At 55.7% G+C, this 19969-nt stretch overlaps 2 protein-coding genes across 3 annotated transcripts in view; both read left to right on the forward strand.

Moving 5' to 3' along the window:
• LOC8040254 (solute carrier organic anion transporter family member 5A1) overlaps positions 1 to 19969 on the forward strand; it is a 667105-nt gene that overhangs the window by 170983 nt on the left and 476153 nt on the right. The window lies entirely within an intron of this gene.
• The window catches only part of LOC8043792 (solute carrier organic anion transporter family member 74D), a 29070-nt gene continuing 11353 nt past the window's right edge, over positions 2253 to 19969 (forward strand). Inside the window, exons 1-4 of one of the 2 annotated variants that reach the window (XM_042291982.1) lie at positions 2253 to 2510; positions 15571 to 16298; positions 18228 to 18317; positions 18916 to 19218. In XM_042291982.1, the coding sequence (XP_042147916.1) occupies positions 2293 to 2510; positions 15571 to 16298; positions 18228 to 18317; positions 18916 to 19218 (1339 nt within the window). In that variant the 5' untranslated portion in view covers positions 2253 to 2292. The remainder of the gene's footprint in view (positions 2511 to 15570; positions 16299 to 18227; positions 18318 to 18915; positions 19219 to 19969) is intronic. The other variant, XM_042291981.1, reaches the window with a different exon arrangement.

Genomic DNA, 19969 nt, shown 5'->3' on the forward strand with positions numbered 1-19969 from the left:
TGTCCTAGCATCGGCGAAACAAAGTTGAAAGATGCGCGATCGCGACGTGTGTGAATTTAGCCGGCTCGGTGGCTCCGAGGCAACGCGCCGGCTTACGGATCTCCAGGTGGCGGGTTCGAATCCCGGCCGCGGTGCGCGCAATCTGACGGAGGCTATTTGTGGAAATAGCGCACGTGTCAACAAGATTTCGGTTGCACGTCAAAAAGTCCCCGGGTGATCGAACCAAATTTATCCTCAGCCCTTCGCTAGGGCGTGCCACATGCCCGTCCTTGGTGTGGCACGTAAAACCCCCAATTCCATCTGACGTGTACAAATTTGGAGCGCAAATGATCACAAGTACAATCCCGAAACTAGGAAGCACACTCAAGTAACCGAGTTTTGGGAAGAGGAATACCGTACGCCTTGTTAATTGGACTTCCTCCTGGATAATTATTGCCGATATTGATTCGCGAAAATAAGCCTAGAGTTAGTTTTGTCAAATAATTCTGACTGTGTCCGTTGCTGCGTGGAATGACAAGCATTCACTTCCCGTGGTGACACATTTGCGACGAGTGATGAATGGTGTGCCAGTTGGGAAAGGTGAGTTGCAGCAAAGAAGTGGCGGAGCACCACAGCGAATTCGAACCGCGCTCTGATTAGTTTGCCGTTCGCCAGTGGGCCCCCGCCCCCGACTCGGGGTTCCCCTCGCACGGAACGCCTGTTTTTTTGTGTGTGAAATGCACGAAACTGTCCGAGCTGCATCTCCCATTATCATAGAAATTGCGCTTCACGTTTCTGGAGAAACACGCGGAGAAGGCAAACCTCCTGAACTGACGCTTCATGGTGTTTAGCTAACCGATTATTTAGCGAGAGATTTGCTGCGGATTACTGATCCTCCTGCTGGTGACCGACCCCCTCCTTTATGTTGGATACCACAGCTAAATACAGCTGGATATTTGCTAAATCTCCACATGGTTGTTCGCGTCCAAGCAGTTGTGGCGTAAGCTCGTGAACATGCATTTGTCTGCACTGCAGATGTTTGAGAGATGGAGCATAGGTGGTGTTGCCAAAGCACGCGCTAACGCACAGACACCGAAGACGACACCGGCCAGAATCCCTTTAGTTTAACCTTCTACGCTCCCCCTCACAAGGGCGTGGCCCAATCGAAGGCGTTGGCGCGAGGTTGAAGCTTCGAAAAAGTTGTTTTGTTTCCACGACCACTCGCGCAAGAAACAGTAGCCACGCGTTCGCGCGCGCGCTTCTCGCGAGACTGGTTATTCTCAGGGACAACTTTTTGTTGCATTTCCGACAAAAGGGGGAGTGCTCGTGCATAGCTTTAATTGGCGCTCAAGCACGCGCTTTCGTGCCTTTTACTGCATAGCTACAACACATTTGTCTTCGAGTATATAACTCTTGCGGTAGGAGAGAGAGTCGTCCCTTTCCATTTTACAGCGGTAGCTGTTAGTGCCTCTTGCCGGCAAAAAATACGCATGTATGAACCCAAAACCCCACTCTACGGCAGAGGCACCGCTCTCTTTCTCGTCGTTCCTCATAGATATACGCCAAGTGCAGCTCTCTCTCGCTATACCCCCCGCCCCTCCCCCCCCCCCCCCTTTCTGTAGGCCACCGCTGCTCACGCAGTTTCTAACAACCCACGTGGTCACGGAGAGAGCGCTCTCCACCTCTCCATCGTTGCTGCTACCTCCATCTACCCTCCGGCAACGCTCTCAGTCCCCCCCCCCTCCCCCCCTCCGGCAGCCGCCGTTGCGAAATGCCAACGTGGTCGAGCTGTACGGACACGCTCCCTCGCCTCCGCACTGCCGCCCCCCAGGTTTCGTTGCCATGCACTCCCCGCGCCCCTACAGAACAGCTCGCGTACTTAGTTTCGCTTCATCCACCACAGGCGCCGTGGCCTCCATTCTGAAATAGCGGTTAAGCCAAAAAAAGCCCATCTCTGTACCATTTTCTAACGCATGCAACATCTCGCACAATCATTTCACCAAAGTACACATCTCACACATATCTTCTACATCAATACCACTGAAAGCAAAGACCCCATTGCAAACATTGTACACTGACTGAAGGCAAATCTTCAACGTGCCTTTCCACGACGCAGCAGCTACCGCTGTCAATCGCAGCACACTTGCTGGGGTCGTTTACAATTTTGAAGTACGCACTAAGCGGATGGTTTGAGATCAGAATGAAACTAACTGTCTCTTTCAGAACCTGTTGGGCATTTCTGATTGTATGGTCTCTAAGACTGGCCTTGCTTGTCTTCTCCAGGCAATGACTTGAAAGGGAGAAGGTCTTGGTATGGCCGGCGACGACCACGTGCACCAGCGCGTCACTAACGGCTGCGGCAGCCCCGACGACTCGGTCAGGCTGAAGAACGGAAACGGCATCCTGTCCACCAACGGCAACCACCACAAGGGCCTCAATGGCGGCGGGGACGCTCTCGCCTGCAAGGCTGCCCTGCAGCCCTACGAGGAGGACCCGGACTCCATATGCGGCCTCTGGTTTTTCAAGCCGAGGTGAGTCGGAATCCAGCTTGGGATGGAGTACGGACGCCGGGCGTGTTAATCTGAGATCGCCGAATATGATTACTTCATTTTGTTTTCAGGCGGGCGAGCACTGCTGTTGTCGTCTCGTGTGTTTGCCAGAAGTGCCATTAATTTAACTGTCATGCATAGGTAGCTTCATCTGTATTTTTTACGTAGTTAACCCATTTATATATGCACATTGTACTAAGTTCCGACTCCTAATTGCTAAAGTTATCAGCTGTACGTGTAAAACTGCAATGTCGATATTTCAACTTCCAATAATGGTACTTTATTTCAGTTTAACCATCACTAGACAATTTAAAAAATTAAAACAAAATGAAACGACGCTCAATTTAGATGCAGCGTTAATGTTCTTAGTCATTCCAGTGAATGCCTCCAACCAGTTCTTATGTTTTTTCTCTTTATGGTATCTCGAAAATAGGTTTAGCAAATGGCTAAGGTAAACCTTTTCGTCAGACGCTTCTCCTATCACGCCAGTCCTAAGCGCTGAAGCTTTACGCGCGCGAGTCGGTGCAAACGGTGAATCTTTGCCTGCGCATACCAGTGCGAAGCGGGGAAGCTTTACCTGCGTGCGCCGGTTTAAAGCGGGGAAGTTTTACGTGCCGCGCCGGTGTATAAGCGGCGAACCTTTACGCGCGGCAGGCGGTGCAAACAAGTTTTCAAGTTTCAAGTTTCTTTATTCCTCTTCATACAAGAAGAGAGGGAGGAGGGAAAAAAGCAGTACAAAACTGCTTGACAGTGCCCTCTCCTCCCCCAACAGCAACAGCAGAAGGGGAACTCAAAACAAAAAACGCTCTCAAGAGTACACATTCAGATTTCTCGCAAAACTAGTAAAGATAGTATGCGTTTGTTAGAACAGTTTTTAATTGTAATATTCCGCGACAAAAATAGTTTAACATTTTGGGCAGCTGGTAGCTCACCATATGATTTCCGTGGTTTGTTCTCGAGCGCGGGACCGTCCAGGCGTCGGCATGGCGGGTGGCATACGAGGTGTTTTGTGAGTGAAGTGAAGAAAGAGAAAGAAGACTGTTTCCCGGGTGGTTTATGGCTGCTTTATATGCCAGGGCAAGTTTATACTCATAATGATTCGTGATAGGAACAATTCCTAATTTCTTGAATAACGGTGCCGTGTGGCTGTCGTGTGCTTCATTACACAAAATACGAATTACTTTTTTCTGAAGTATATGAATACGATGAGTATTTGCAGAAGTTGTATTTCCCCATACCAAGAAACAGTAATTAAAACAAGAGTGAACAGTGAACCTTTACCTGTGCTCGCCGGTGGAAAGCGGGGAAGCTTATTCGACCCGCGACGGCGCAAAGCGGTGAAGCTTTACGCGCCACGTCTGTGTAAGTGGGGAAGTTTTAGGCGCGTGAGACGGTGCAAACGTGAAGCTTTACCTGCGCACGCCGGTATAAAGCGGTGAAGCTTTACGCGCCGCGCCGGTGTACGCGGTGAAGCTTTACGCACGCGCTAAGGTGCAAACGCTGAAACTGTATCTGCGCACGCTGGTGCAAAGCGGTGAAGCTTTACGCGCCGCGCCGCTTTAAGCGCGAAGCTGTACGCGCGCGCGGCGGTGCCGACGGTGAAGCTTTACCTGTGCACGCCGGTGCAAAGCGGTGAAGCTTTACGCACCACGCCGGTGTAAGCGGCGATGCTTTGCGCGCTCGCGCCGGTGTAAGCGGCGATGCTTTACCCGCTCGCGCCGGTGTAAGCGGCGATGCTTTACCCGCTCGCGCCGGTGCAAGGCGGTGAAGGTCTACGCGCCGCGCGAGTGTAAGCGGCGGAGCTTTGCACGCGCGCCGGTGCAAACGGTGAAGCTGTACCTGCGCACGCCGGTGCAAGGCGGTGAAGGTCTACGCGCCGCGCGAGTGTAAGCGCCGAAGCTTTACGGGGGCGCGCCGGTGCAAACGCTGAAGCTGTACCTGCGCACGCCGGTGCAAGGCGGTGAAGGTCTACGCGCCGCGCGAGTGTAAGCGGCGAAGCTTTACGGGGGCGCGCCGGTGCAAACGGTGAAGCTGTACCTGCGCACGCCGGTGCAAGGCGGTGAAGGTCTACACGCCGCGCGAGTGTAAGCGCCGAAGCTTTACGGGGGCGCGCCGGTGCAAACGCTGAAGCTGTACCTGCGCACGCCGGTGCAAGGCGGTGAAGGTCTACGCACCGCGCGAGTGTAAGCGCCGAAGCTTTGCGCGCGCGCGACGGTTCAAACGGTGAAGCTGTACTTGCGCACGCCGGTGCAAGGCGGTGAAGGTCTACGCGCCGCGCGAGTGTAAGCGGCGGAGCTTTGCACGCGCGCCGGTGCAAACAGTGAAGCTGTACCTGCGCACGCCGGTGCAAGGCGGCGAAGGTCTACGCGCCGCGCGAGTGTAAGCGCCGAAGCTTTGCGCGCGCTTGACGGTTCAAACGGTGAAGATGTACCTGCGCACGCCGGTGCAAGGCGGTGAAGGTCTACGCGCCGCGCGAGTGTAAGCGGTGAAGCTTTGCGCGCGCGCCGGTGCAAACGGTGAAGCTGTACCTGCGCACGCCGGTGCAAGGCGGTGAAGGTCTACGCACCGCGCGAGTTTAAGCGCCGAAGCTTTGCGCGCGCGCGACGGTTCAAACGGTGAAGCTGTACCTGCGCACGCCGGTGCAAGGCGGTGAAGGTCTACGCGCCGCACGAGTGTAAGCGGCGGAGCTTTGCACGCGCGCCGGTGCAAACGGTGAAGCTGTACCTGAGCACGCCGGTGCAAGGCGGTGAAGGTCTACGCGCCGCGCGAGTGTAAGCGCCGAAGCTTTGCGCGCGCGCGACGGTTCAAACGGTGAAGATGTACCTGCGCACGCCGGTGCAAGGCGGTGAAGGTCTACGCGCCGCGCGAGTGTAAGCGGCGAAGCTTTGCGCGCGTGCCGGTGCAAACGGTGAAGCTGTACCTGCGCACGCCGGTGCAAGGCGGTGAAGGTCTACGCGCCGCGCGAGTGTAAGCGGCGAAGCTTTACGGGGGCGCGCCGGTGCAAACGCTGAAGCTGTACCTGCGCACGCCGGTGCAAGGCGGTGAAGGTCTACGCGCCGCGCGAGTGTAAGCGCCGAAGCTTTACGGGGGCGTGCCGGTGCAAACGCTGAAGCTGTACCTGCGCACGCCGGTGCAAGGCAAAGAAGGTCTACGCACCGCGCGAGTGTAAGCGCCGAAGCTTTGCGCGCGCGCGACGGTTCAAACGGTGAAGCTGTACCTGCGCACGCCGGTGCAAGGCGGTGAAGGTCTACGCGCCGCGCGAGTGTAAGCGGCGGAGCTTTGCACGCGCGCCGGTGCAAACGGTGAAGCTGTACCTGCGCACGCCGGTGCAAGGCGGTGAAGGTCTACGCGCCGCGCGAGTGTAAGCGCCGAAGCTTTGCGCGCGCTTGACGGTTCAAACGGTGAAGATGTACCTGCGCACGCCGGTGCAAGGCGGTGAAGGTCTACGCGCCGCGCGAGTGTAAGCGGTGAAGCTTTGCGCGCGCGCCGGTGCAAACGCTGGAGCTGTACCTGCGCACGCCGGTGCAAGGCGGTGAAGGTCTACGCACCGCGCGAGTGTAAGCGCCGAAGCTTTGCGCGCGCGCGACGGTTCAAACGGTGAAGCTGTACCTGCGCACGCCGGTGCAAGGCGGTGAAGGTCTACGCGCCGCGCGAGTGTAAGCGGCGGAGCTTTGCACGCGCGCCGGTCCAAACGGTGAAGCTGTATCTGCGCACGCCGTAGCAAGGTGGTGAAGGTCTACGCGCCGCGCGAGTGTAAGCGGTGAAGCTTTGCGCGCGCGCCGGTGCAAACGGTGAAGCTGTACCTGCGCACGCCGGTGCAAGGCGGTGAAGGTCTACGCGCCGCGCGAGTGTAAGCGGTGAAGCTTTGCGCGCGCGCCGGTGCAAACGGTGAAGCTGTACCTCCGCACGCCGGTGCAAGGCGGTGAAGGTCTACGCGCCGCGCGAGTGTAAGCGGTGAAGCTTTGCGCGCGCGCCGGTGCAAACGGTGAAGCTGTACCTGCGCACGCCGGTGAAAGGCGGTGAAGGTCTACGCGCCGCGCGAGTGTAAGCGCCGAAGCTTTACGGGGGCGCGCCGGTGCAAACGGTGAAGCTGTACCTGCGCACGCCGGTGCAAGGCGGTGAAGGTCTACGCGCCGCGCGAGTGTAAGCGGTGAAGCTTTGCGCGCGCGCCGGTGCAAACGGTGAAGCTGTACCTGCGCACGCCGGTGCAAGGCGGTGAAGGTCTACGCGCCGCGCGAGTGTAAGCGGTGAAGCTTTGCGCGCGCGCCGGTGCAAACGGTGAAGCTGTACCTGCGCACGCCGGTGCAAGGCGGTGAAGGTCTACGCGCCGCGCGAGTGTAAGCGGTGAAGCTTTGCGCGCGCGCCGGTGCAAACGGTGAAGCTGTACCTGCGCACGCCGGTGCAAGGCGGTGAAGGTCTACGCGCCGCGCGAGTGTAAGCGATGAAGCTTTGCGCGCGCGCCGGTGCAAACGGTGAAGCTGTACCTGCGCACGTCGGTGCAAGCCGGTGAAGGTCTACGCGCCGCGCGAGTGTAAGCGGTGAAGCTTTGCGCGCGCGCCGGTGCAAACGCTGAAGCTGTACCTGCGCACGCCGGTGCAAGGCGGTGAAGGTCTACGCGCCGCGCGAGTGTTAGCGCCGAAGCTTTGCGCGCGCGCGACGGTTCAAACGGTGAAGATGTACCTGCGCACGCCGGTGCAAAGCGATGAAGCTTTACCTGCGCACGCCGATGCAAAGCGGTGAAGCTTTACGCGCCTCGCCGATGTAGGCGGTGAGCTTTACGCGCGCGCGCCGGTATAAATGGTGAAGCTTTACCTGCGCACGCCGGTACAAGGCGGTGAAGCTTTACGCGCCGCGCGAGTGTGAGCGGCGAAGCTGTATCTGCGCAGGCCGGTACAAAGCGGTGAAGCTTTCCGCGCCGCGCGAGTGTAAGCGGCGAAGCTTTACGCGCGCGACGGTTCAAACGGTGCAGCTGTAGCTGCGCACGCCGGTGCAACGCGGTGAAGCTTTACGTGCCGGGCCTGTGATGGCGGGGAAGCTTTAGGCGCGCGCGCCGGTGTAAACGGTGAAGCTTTACCTGCGCACGCCGGTCGAAGTCGGTGAAACTTTACGCGCCGCGCCGGTGTAGGCGGTGGAGCTCTACGCGGGCGCTTTGGTGAAATCGGTGAAGCTGTATTTGCGCTCGCCGGTGCAAAGCGGTGAAGCTTTACGCGCCGCGCCGGTGTAGGCGGTGAAGCTTTACGCCCGCGCGCCGGTGTAAACGGTGAAGCTTTACCTGCGCACGCCGGTGGAAAGCGGGGAAGCTTATTCGACCCGCGCCGGCGCAAAGCGGTGAAGCTTTACGCGCCACGTCTGTGTAAGTGGGGAAGTTTTAGGCGCGCGAGACGGTGCAAACACGTGAAGTTTTACCTGCGCACGCCGGTATAAAGCGGTGAAGCTTTACGTGCCCCGCCGGTGTACGCGGTGAAGCTTTACGCACGCGCTAAGGTGCAAACGCTGAAACTGTATCTGCGCACGCTGGTGCAAAGCGGTGAAGCTTTACGCGCCGCGCCGCTTTAAGCGCGAAGCTGTACGCGCGCGCGGCGGTGCCGACGGTGAAGCTTTACCTGTGCACGCCGGTGCAAAGCGGTGAAGGTCTACGCGCCGCGCGAGTGTAAGCGCCGAAGCTTTACGGGGGCGCGCCGGTGCAAACGCTGAAGCTGTACCTGCGCACGCCGGTGCAAGGCGGTGAAGGTCTACGCACCGCGCGAGTGTAAGCGCCGAAGCTTTGCGCGCGCGAGACGGTGTAAGCGGCGATGCTTTACCCGCTCGCGCCGGTGTAAGCGGCGATGCTTTACCCGCTCGCGCCGGTGCAAGGCGGTGAAGGTCTACGCGCCGCGCGAGTGTAAGCGGCGGAGCTTTGCACGCGCGCCGGTGCAAACGGTGAAGCTGTACCTGCGCACGCCGGTGCAAGGCGGTGAAGGTCTACGCGCCGCGCGAGTGTAAGCGCCGAAGCTTTACGGGGGCGCGCCGGTGCAAACGCTGAAGCTGTACCTGCGCACGCCGGTGCAAGGCGGTGAAGGTCTACGCGCCGCGCGAGTGTAAGCGGCGAAGCTTTACGGGGGCGCGCCGGTGCAAACGGTGAAGCTGTACCTGCGCACGCCGGTGCAAGGCGGTGAAGGTCTACACGCCGCGCGAGTGTAAGCGCCGAAGCTTTACGGGGGCGCGCCGGTGCAAACGCTGAAGCTGTACCTGCGCACGCCGGTGCAAGGCGGTGAAGGTCTACGCACCGCGCGAGTGTAAGCGCCGAAGCTTTGCGCGCGCGCGACGGTTCAAACGGTGAAGCTGTACTTGCGCACGCCGGTGCAAGGCGGTGAAGGTCTACGCGCCGCGCGAGTGTAAGCGGCGGAGCTTTGCACGCGCGCCGGTGCAAACGGTGAAGCTGTACCTGCGCACGCCGGTGCAAGGCGGCGAAGGTCTACGCGCCGCGCGAGTGTAAGCGCCGAAGCTTTGCGCGCGCTTGACGGTTCAAACGGTGAAGATGTACCTGCGCACGCCGGTGCAAGGCGGTGAAGGTCTACGCGCCGCGCGAGTGTAAGCGGTGAAGCTTTGCGCGCGCGCCGGTGCAAACGGTGAAGCTGTACCTGCGCACGCCGGTGCAAGGCGGTGAAGGTCTACGCACCGCGCGAGTTTAAGCGCCGAAGCTTTGCGCGCGCGCGACGGTTCAAACGGTGAAGCTGTACCTGCGCACGCCGGTGCAAGGCGGTGAAGGTCTACGCGCCGCACGAGTGTAAGCGGCGGAGCTTTGCACGCGCGCCGGTGCAAACGGTGAAGCTGTACCTGAGCACGCCGGTGCAAGGCGGTGAAGGTCTACGCGCCGCGCGAGTGTAAGCGCCGAAGCTTTGCGCGCGCGCGACGGTTCAAACGGTGAAGATGTACCTGCGCACGCCGGTGCAAGGCGGTGAAGGTCTACGCGCCGCGCGAGTGTAAGCGGCGAAGCTTTGCGCGCGTGCCGGTGCAAACGGTGAAGCTGTACCTGCGCACGCCGGTGCAAGGCGGTGAAGGTCTACGCGCCGCGCGAGTGTAAGCGGCGAAGCTTTACGGGGGCGCGCCGGTGCAAACGTTGAAGCTGTACCTGCGCACGCCGGTGCAAGGCGGTGAAGGTCTACGCGCCGCGCGAGTGTAAGCGCCGAAGCTTTACGGGGGCGTGCCGGTGCAAACGCTGAAGCTGTACCTGCGCACGCCGGTGCAAGGCGGTGAAGGTCTACGCACCGCGCGAGTGTAAGCGCCGAAGCTTTGCGCGCGCGCGACGGTTCAAACGGTGAAGCTGTACCTGCGCACGCCGGTGCAAGGCGGTGAAGGTCTACGCGCCGCGCGAGTGTAAGCGGCGGAGCTTTGCACGCGCGCCGGTGCAAACGGTGAAGCTGTACCTGCGCACGCCGGTGCAAGGCGGTGAAGGTCTACGCGCCGCGCGAGTGTAAGCGCCGAAGCTTTGCGCGCGCTTGACGGTTCAAACGGTGAAGATGTACCTGCGCACGCCGGTGCAAGGCGGTGAAGGTCTACGCGCCGCGCGAGTGTAAGCGGTGAAGCTTTGCGCGCGCGCCGGTGCAAACGCTGGAGCTGTACCTGCGCACGCCGGTGCAAGGCGGTGAAGGTCTACGCACCGCGCGAGTGTAAGCGCCGAAGCTTTGCGCGCGCGCGACGGTTCAAACGGTGAAGCTGTACCTGCGCACGCCGGTGCAAGGCGGTGAAGGTCTACGCGCCGCGCGAGTGTAAGCGGCGGAGCTTTGCACGCGCGCCGGTCCAAACGGTGAAGCTGTATCTGCGCACGCCGTAGCAAGGTGGTGAAGGTCTACGCGCCGCGCGAGTGTAAGCGGTGAAGCTTTGCGCGCGCGCCGGTGCAAACGGTGAAGCTGTACCTGCGCACGCCGGTGCAAGGCGGTGAAGGTCTACGCGCCGCGCGAGTGTAAGCGGTGAAGCTTTGCGCGCGCGCCGGTGCAAACGGTGAAGCTGTACCTCCGCACGCCGGTGCAAGGCGGTGAAGGTCTACGCGCCGCGCGAGTGTAAGCGGTGAAGCTTTGCGCGCGCGCCGGTGCAAACGGTGAAGCTGTACCTGCGCACGCCGGTGAAAGGCGGTGAAGGTCTACGCGCCGCGCGAGTGTAAGCGCCGAAGCTTTACGGGGGCGCGCCGGTGCAAACGGTGAAGCTGTACCTGCGCACGCCGGTGCAAGGCGGTGAAGGTCTACGCGCCGCGCGAGTGTAAGCGGTGAAGCTTTGCGCGCGCGCCGGTGCAAACGGTGAAGCTGTACCTGCGCACGCCGGTGCAAGGCGGTGAAGGTCTACGCGCCGCGCGAGTGTAAGCGGTGAAGCTTTGCGCGCGCGCCGGTGCAAACGGTGAAGCTGTACCTGCGCACGCCGGTGCAAGGCGGTGAAGGTCTACGCGCCGCGCGAGTGTAAGCGGTGAAGCTTTGCGCGCGCGCCGGTGCAAACGGTGAAGCTGTACCTGCGCACGCCGGTGCAAGGCGGTGAAGGTCTACGCGCCGCGCGAGTGTAAGCGGTGAAGCTTTGCGCGCGCGCCGGTGCAAACGGTGAAGCTGTACCTGCGCACGTCGGTGCAAGCCGGTGAAGGTCTACGCGCCGCGCGAGTGTAAGCGGTGAAGCTTTGCGCGCGCGCCGGTGCAAACGCTGAAGCTGTACCTGCGCACGCCGGTGCAAGGCGGTGAAGGTCTACGCGCCGCGCGAGTGTTAGCGCCGAAGCTTTGCGCGCGCGCGACGGTTCAAACGGTGAAGGTGTACCTGCGCACGCCGGTGCAAAGCGATGAAGCTTTACCTGCGCACGCCGATGCAAAGCGGTGAAGCTTTACGCGCCTCGCCGATGTAGGCGGTGAGCTTTACGCGCGCGCGCCGGTATAAATGGTGAAGCTTTACCTGCGCACGCCGGTACAAGGCGGTGAAGCTTTACGCGCCGCGCGAGTGTGAGCGGCGAAGCTGTATCTGCGCAGGCCGGTACAAAGCGGTGAAGCTTTCCGCGCCGCGCGAGTGTAAGCGGCGAAGCTTTACGCGCGCGACGGTTCAAACGGTGCAGCTGTAGCTGCGCACGCCGGTGCAACGCGGTGAAGCTTTACGTGCCGGGCCTGTGATGGCGGGGAAGCTTTAGGCGCGCGCGCCGGTGTAAACGGTGAAGCTTTACCTGCGCACGCCGGTCGAAGTCGGTGAAACTTTACGCGCCGCGCCGGTGTAGGCGGTGGAGCTCTACGCGGGCGCGCCGGTGAAATCGGTGAAGCTGTATTTGCGCTCGCCGGTGCAAAGCGGTGAAGCTTTACGCGCCGCGCCGGTGTAGGCGGTGAAGCTTTACGCCCGCGCGCCGGTGTAAACGGTGAAGCTTTACCTGCGCACGCCGGTGGAAAGCGGGGAAGCTTATTCGACCCGCGCCGGCGCAAAGCGGTGAAGCTTTACGCGCCACGTCTGTGTAAGTGGGGAAGTTTTAGGCGCGCGAGACGGTGCAAACACGTGAAGTTTTACCTGCGCACGCCGGTATAAAGCGGTGAAGCTTTACGTGCCGCGCCGGTGTACGCGGTGAAGCTTTACGCACGCGCTAAGGTGCTAACGCTGAAACTGTATCTGCGCACGCTGGTGCAAAGCGGTGAAGCTTTACGCGCCGCGCCGCTTTAAGCGCGAAGCTGTACGCGCGCGCGGCGGTGCCGACGGTGAAGCTTTACCTGTGCACGCCGGTGCAAAGCGGTGAAGGTCTACGCGCCGCGCGAGTGTAAGCGCCGAAGCTTTACGGGGGCGCGCCGGTGCAAACGCTGAAGCTGTACCTGCGCACGCCGGTGCAAGGCGGTGAAGGTCTACGCACCGCGCGAGTGTAAGCGCCGAAGCTTTGCGCGCGCGCGACGGTGTAAGCGGCGATGCTTTACCCGCTCGCGCCGGTGCAAGGCGGTGAAGGTCTACGCGCCGCGCGAGTGTAAGCGGCGGAGCTTTGAACGCGCGCCGGTGCAAACGGTGAAGCTGTACCTGCGCACGCCGGTGCAAGGCGGTGAAGGTCTACGCGCCGCGCGAGTGTAAGCGCCGAAGCTTTACGGGGGCGCGCCGGTGCAAACGCTGAAGCTGTACCTGCGCACGCCGGTGCAAGGCGGTGAAGGTCTACGCGCCGCGCGAGTGTAAGCGGCGAAGCTTTACGGGGGCGCGCCGGTGCAAACGGTGAAGCTGTACCTGCGCACGCCGGTGCAAGGCGGTGAAGGTCTACGCGCCACGCGAGTGTAAGCGCCGAAGCTTTACGGGGGCGCGCCGGTGCAAACGCTGAAGCTGTACCTGCGCACGCCGGTGCAAGGCGGTGAAGGTCTACGCACCGCGCGAGTGTAAGCGCCGAAGCTTTGCGCGCGCGCGACGGTTCAAACGGTGAAGCTGTACTTGCGCACGCCGGTGCAAGGCGGTGAAGGTCTACGCGCCGCGCGAGTGTAAGCGGCGGAGCTTTGCACGCGCGCCGGTGCAAACGGTGACGCTGTACCTGCGCACGCCGGTGCAATGCGGCGAAGGTCTACGCGCCGCGCGAGTGTAAGCGCCGAAGCTTTGCGCGCGCTTGACGGTTCAAACGGTGAAGATGTACCTGCGCACGCCGGTGCAAGGCGGTGAAGGTCTACGCGCCGCGCGAGTGTAAGCGGTGAAGCTTTGCGCGCGCGCCGGTGCAAACGGTGAAGCTGTACCTGCGCACGCCGGTGCAAGGCGGTGAAGGTCTACGCGCCGCGCGAGTGTAAGCGCCGAAGCTTTACGGGGGCGCGCCGGTGCAAACGCTGAAGCTGTACCTGCGCACGCCGGTGCAAGGCGGTGAAGGTCTACGCACCGCGCGAGTGTAAGCGCCGAAGCTTTGCGCGCGCGCGACGGTTCAAACGGTGAAGCTGTACCTGCGCACGCCGTTGCAAGGCGGTGAAGGTCTACGCGCCGCGCGAGTGTAAGCGGCGGAGCTTTGCACGCGCGCCGGTGCAAACGGTGAAGCTGTACCTGCGCACGCCGGTGCAAAGCGGTGAAGCTTTACGCGCCGCGCCGGTGTTAGCGACAAAGCTTTACGCGCGCGCTCCGGTGTAGACGGTGAAGCTTTACCTGCGCACGCCGATGCAAATCGGTGAAGCTTTACGCGCCGTGCGAGTGTAAGCGGCGAAGCTTTACGCGCGCGCGCCGGTGCAAATGGTGAAGCTTTACCTGCGCACGCCGGTGCAAAGCGGTGAAGCTTTACGCGCCGCGCGAGTGTAAGCGGCGAAGCTTTACGCGCCGCGCGAGTGTAAGCGGCGAAGCTTTACGCGCGCACGACGGTTCAAACAGTGAAGCTGTACCTGCGCACGCCGGTTCAAAGCGGTGAAGCTTTACGTGCCGGGCCGGTGTAAGCGGTGAAGCTTTAACGCGCGCTCGCCGGTGTAAATGGTGAAGCTGTACCTGGGCACGTCGGTGCAAAGTTGTGAAGCTTTACGCGCCGCGCAGGTGTAAGAAAAAAAAATGTAGATGCGATTTTGCAGATATCCGCGTCCGATTCGCATCCGCAGCCCCTGGCATCCGCGTCCGATCCGCAATCGGCCACATCTTAGTCATTTTTATCCGAATGCGCCAGCTCACACATATTACTGTGGATACCCGCGGATATCCGCGGATAATCCGCGGATATGCAGGACTCTACAAATGCTTCACGTGAAGCAGTGAAGCTTGACCCAAAAGAGCCCGTGCCAAGCGAGCTTGACGCGGTCTTTTAATTTCGCCGTACTGCTTCCGTAGCACTCCGTCAGACCAAGCAATGACCTACCTTACCACCATAACATGTGCCCTTTCTGTTTTGCCTGTAAGACCTAACATGCCATATTTTTTCGTGATTGTCTCCACCCTTGGGGTGGGTGTCTACTGGGTCTTTTAGCATACCTATCACAAGCTGCAATTTTTAGCAATGAGGGATAATCATTGGCGTTTTGAAGGGAAAATGATGGTGATGATGATGATGCCTCTGCAGCACTGCATGTTTTGAACACCATTCATGTGTATGCATGTTACATACTTTCATTATGTGCATTATTAGCACCTTTACTCAGTACCATTTTTTAACTTCCGTCGTCGCAGCGTCCGGGAGTTTGCAAGCACTATTAATTCGAATTGAGTTGAAGGTAGATAGCTAATTTTATTCTCCCGTTCTCAGGAATACGATCTCTGCCAGGTCATATTCTGAAGCGACCCATTATTCCGCTCCGCCTAATGACAGTAATGAATTTGCTGCCAAACTACAGCCCTTAAAATATAAGTGTATTTTTTGCAGTTATATATAAAAATAGAACACTAACTATAGGGTGTCACTGTCAGTGTAACGATATCTGTGGGATATTATTACATTGGCTAGTCATTTGCTTGAGGAACAATGCACTTTTTTCATAGACAAAGAGCTGTAGCCAGCTAGGACAGACGACTAACCACCGTCTTTCCATCATCAACAAGATTCTGGAGTATCTGCAGTCTTGGACAATATCAGCTGAAGTTTCCATACTCCAGTAACGATGTAAAGGGTTAAAAGTCGGGCTAGTTGGTGATTCATAACATTTAAAAAGTGCAACGAGACACGGACAAGGCATCTTCCTTGTCCGACAAGGCATCTTCCTTGTCCGTGTCTTGTTGCACTTTTTAAATACTCCAATAGAGAGCCTGCAAGTAGCCAGATATCTTAACATCGAGAAGGTAATTATTGGTGGCTGCAGAGCACTCGAGTGTGTACAGTAGTTTTAAAAAAAATATGTCAAACTTTCGCATATTCACATGAGAGAATTAAAAGCTCGAAGATGCCATTCTGCAATTTAAATATTGACGAGGTATGCAAAGAACATACCTTTGAAGTAACAATAACTTCTTTTAACTTGCTATGTTTGTTCGACTCTGCGTAAAATAAAGTTGCTCATATTATTTTAGAGCTTTTGTTAGATATTTCTTACTCTCCTAATGAGAAATGGAGGGTAACACCAGTCGCCGAAACTAAAGCACCTTGTTCAAGTGAGTTGTAGATGACGCAGAGAGAAACAGTGGCCTTGTTTCTTATCGTTGGCAGGTGGTTGCAACGGTTCGCCAACAAGAAGGCTTTCCTGGCTGTATTCTGCCTCACGAGTGTGCTCCAGGGCATGTACTACACATACTTTGTCAGTGTGCTCACAACCATCGAGAAGCTGTACCAGATCCCGAGCAAGACGACGGGGATCATCATGTCCGCCACCGAGATTGGGCAGATCGGCGGCGCGCTGCTGCTCACCTACTATGGGGGCCAGGGCCACCGGCCCAAGTGGATTGCCTGCGGCATGCTCATCTTTGCCGTCGCCTCCATCCTCTGCGCCATGCCGCACTTCCTGTTCATCGACACCTCGCTATCGGTGACCTCTCTGGCCAGAGCCAAGAATGCTCAGAATGCCACTGTGGCCTCCCAGTGGGCCAAGTTGTGCCACTCATCGGACATGGTCGCGCCGCTCAGTGGGAACTTCACCGATGCGACTGCGCCTCTCTCGACAAGCACGGCGACATCGCTACTGACGACGACGTCGCCATTTTCGTCGACGTCGTTCCTTGTGGACGGAGGTGGTGGTGCGGTGGCCGACGCACTGCGGCAGGTGGTTCCCTGCGATATCTCCTCCAAGCCACTCAGTCAAAGCAGGATCACGCACGTGGTGCTCTCGGTATTCTTTATCAGCCTGCTGCTCATCGGCATTGGGGCGACGGCTGTGTACACGCTGGGGATACCATACATTGATGACAATGTGGCCAACCGGGAGTCACCACTTTATTTCGGTGAGGACTGGATGTTCTGTAGTTATTGGCATTGGCTGCAGATCGTGCAGTTTTGTTTTAACTAAATATGAAGGACTTGGAATTCCGAAATGGTGGGTGTAACATAGCGGATATGGTTTGTAGCAAATGCAATCAGAGACTTGATACAGACATTGCAAACAATGTACAGGTTGTACACTATACAAGCTTAATTCTAAAGTGACCATTTTACGTTGTAGAACATTGATGCGAGTACCATGCGCCAGTTCCATATTATACAATGCTTCTTTTGAATGCATAGTATTCCGAGTCTGGAATGTGACCTCAATACATTGTGCAATGCAGAGTGTGTAGCTTGGTGCTTGCAGCGTACAGTCGCTGATTGCATGGTCTGCGTGCAATGGATGACTACTTTTGGAGCGAGGACTTCCCTCTGTTTGCGCTCTGCGGCAGCCAAGCAGACTGCTCTTACTATGAAGGCTCTTTCTTGCGGGCTTTCTGTACCACCAAAGAGGTACAGGAGCGACAACAATAGTTGCAGTGAAATGAAAGGGGAGGCACAAGGGATGCGGCTGCAAAAGGAGAGCACCAAGCCTAGCAGTTATTTGAAGGCAGTTATCATCACACACGGCCCACTGGCCGTTTAAGCGTCAGTTCACAGACTATCTGTTCAGTGCGCTGTGTAATGCGTGCGAGAAGACTGCAGTTTGGGGTGGACGTGAGCAAAGGCGGTTTCAATGTAACACATTCAGACCATTTTGGGGAAATGTTAAATATACAACCAAATTTGTGTCGGTACATACAGCTGCGTGATACTGCTTTCTGCAATAGAATCGGTGCTAGAGCATTAAATTCAGTCAATTAATTCAATTAAAATAGCGCAACTTTTAGTATCTAGTTGCCTTTCTTGTAATTATTCAGGACACTGCAACCAGGGGATAGATTATTTCTTCATCCTATACAAATTTCGATACATTTTTCCAACCGAAAATAAAAACAGAAATGAATGACTCTCAGACGTATGCAAGGGTTGTATGTGTGTCTGGTACATTTGTGTATCCTATGTTTTTATTTTGATCAGCAAGCTAGTATTTTGACAATTGCACAAACCACTCTTTTTGTTTAAAAAAAAAACTAAAATTTGATGCTTTGATTGGTCTGGAACAAGAGCCCCTCCCAGCACACACTGCTGCGCTCTGGGGAAGTGGCATTCACGACACGGACATTGCAAATGTCACTTTACACCTCTGTTACACTGGAAGAGCACACGATGGAGCTGAGTAACACAATTCAATTATCTCAAAGGATTCAAAATCTTTGCATAATACTATTCCATTGAAATTTTCAAATTTTAACACTTGCCCTTCTAATTTCGCATGCCTCTTCCTGCAGTGTTTTTCTTTTAATGCTGTTCCTACATATTTTGTATTTCTCTCATGCATTAATATTTGAGGGATTTTTCCAAATGTAAAGAATAGACAGATTGCTTTAGTCATTACCAACAATTTGGCATTTATTGACTGCCATAAAGAAGGCAGTAATGACCGATATGTGTCTGAGGAATCTAGTTGTATTTGGCTGATATCCTAGGAGCCAGTTGCAAACCTTTTTCGAGTGCCTATAACTTCTGTTAATGGTGTAAAGGAATGCTAACGTATGTATGGGCATATTATCTTTCAGTATGCTTTTGTCTGTCATCTTGCTAAATGAGCATGATATATTTATTTCAGCACTGAAACTGTACCAGAAAATAATAATTTGTTCAGTGGCACCTTCAGTGACTGCAAATATGTTTTATGATCACTGACAACCAAAAAGAAGTCAAACAGACTCACCTAAAATTAAGTCTGCATTTCTACAGTACCTGTATGCTGTGGTCATTTTATTTCTTAATATCACTTATGTATTAGAAAGGTACACTACAAGAGACAAATATCTGTTTCCTTCTAGGTATTACCATAGGAGTAAGGATTTTTGGTCCAGTATTTGGCTTTCTACTTGGGTCCTACTGCACAAGCGTGTACGTCAACTTCCCGTTTGGTAAGTCATCAACTTTTTCCTTTTGCAATTAGCTAAATAAGTTACATTGGATATAAAATAATAATTTTGAGGAGTGTATGCAGGCCAGTCTAAAACTTTCTTCAGATTGCCTAAACTTTTCAAGGCTTTTGCAGGTAGAGCCTTTCTTCTATTTTATCTTGATTTGCAATTTTTTGATACCAGAACTGGATGATTCCTTTCTTGTCAGAAAAGCCGTGACCAGTGGCTTGGCCAGGATTTTTTTTTGGGGGGGTGGGGGGGCATTTTTATGATGAAGAAGGGGTTGGCTATGGCTACAGGCTATGGGGCTGGGCGTGAAGATTTGGGGGGTGGGGAAGAGGTTTTGAATTTGATACACCCCTTTGCCTACTCCACTGCCCGTGACATCTCAATTACATAAGATTGCCAGAATTGGTTGCCCCCCTTCTTCGTAGCTGTTAGCAAGGAGTCTGGCTTTCCAACTGTTAGTCTTGCACCGATAACTTGTGCCTTTTGTTGCAACAAGAATACGAGTTGCCTATCATCCTCTATCAATCACTCTTTAGTAAGCATAGCTTGTACGCACAAACAGTGAGCCTTTTATTTTTCCTAATGACAGAAACCTCCAACCTGTCCCCTGGTGACCCCCATTGGATTGGGGCCTGGTGGCTCGGAGTGTTTATTGTTGGAGCAGCACTGATTGTTACGGCTCTGCCCATGATGGCATTCCCACGCAACTTGCCCCAGCGTCGATCCCTTGCTCAGCTGCGAGCCCTGAGGCCCGGTTCAGACCAGCACCGCAACGGGATGGTCTGCCTCAAGCACCAGCAGGCATTGCAGCAGAAGGTGCCACTCATCAACAGCCCACCGTCGTCTCCTTCCGGGCACAAAAAGCCCGTCAAAGAAAAGCCAGCCCTCAGGGGTAAGCAGATAGTTTTTTTTTTTTGTTTTTTTTAATTTTTTGCCTGCATGTTTGCATGAACTTGTGGCATACATTAATAACCAAGGCGTTCTCCGGCACTGGGGTACCCAAGTTCCCTCTCCAATGTCCCAGTACTTTTCTAGGGTTTCACACTTTAGGGTTAGTCCAATATTCGCACGAGAAAATATTCCGGATTCAGATTTATGCGAGGTGATGTGAATGTAAGGATTTGTATTCTAAAAATAAAATTTTACATATTTTTTAATTTTTAATGGACACTTGGTTTTCTCTCTTTCTCTCCATCTTGATTACATCATTCAGGACTAAAGAATTCTTGCATGTATTTAATTTTTATATTTTATAAAATACAATTCTTAAAAAGCTTTTTTCTTGTCTCTAAGAAAAAACACCCAGCAATTTATACAACAAACAAGCTTTTTTACTGAAAAACAAAATTTGGAAAACTTCCAAAATTGTGTCACTCCACGAGGCCCCTGAATAACTCATATTTTGGGGAACATTAACATAAAAAGCCTTCTGCAGTCTTTAAAAATAAACTCCGAACACCATGCAGAACATCGTCCTTCCTGCACGTGTGAGACCTGCTCACCCAGAAAGAGCACCCCAAAAGCCTTTGGCATATTTTTATTGTAACTGAGCCCTGGCATTTAGGGTACTTGGAGCCAAATAATTGGTTTATTTTCACTAGTATGCACTTTAGATCAGCTGGCCAACTTTTGAATTATTTTGA

This window comes from Ixodes scapularis, unplaced genomic scaffold, assembly GCF_016920785.2.
Source record: "Ixodes scapularis isolate PalLabHiFi unplaced genomic scaffold, ASM1692078v2 PGA_scaffold2__306_contigs__length_199485367, whole genome shotgun sequence".
NCBI classification, from domain to species: domain Eukaryota; kingdom Metazoa; phylum Arthropoda; class Arachnida; order Ixodida; family Ixodidae; genus Ixodes; species Ixodes scapularis.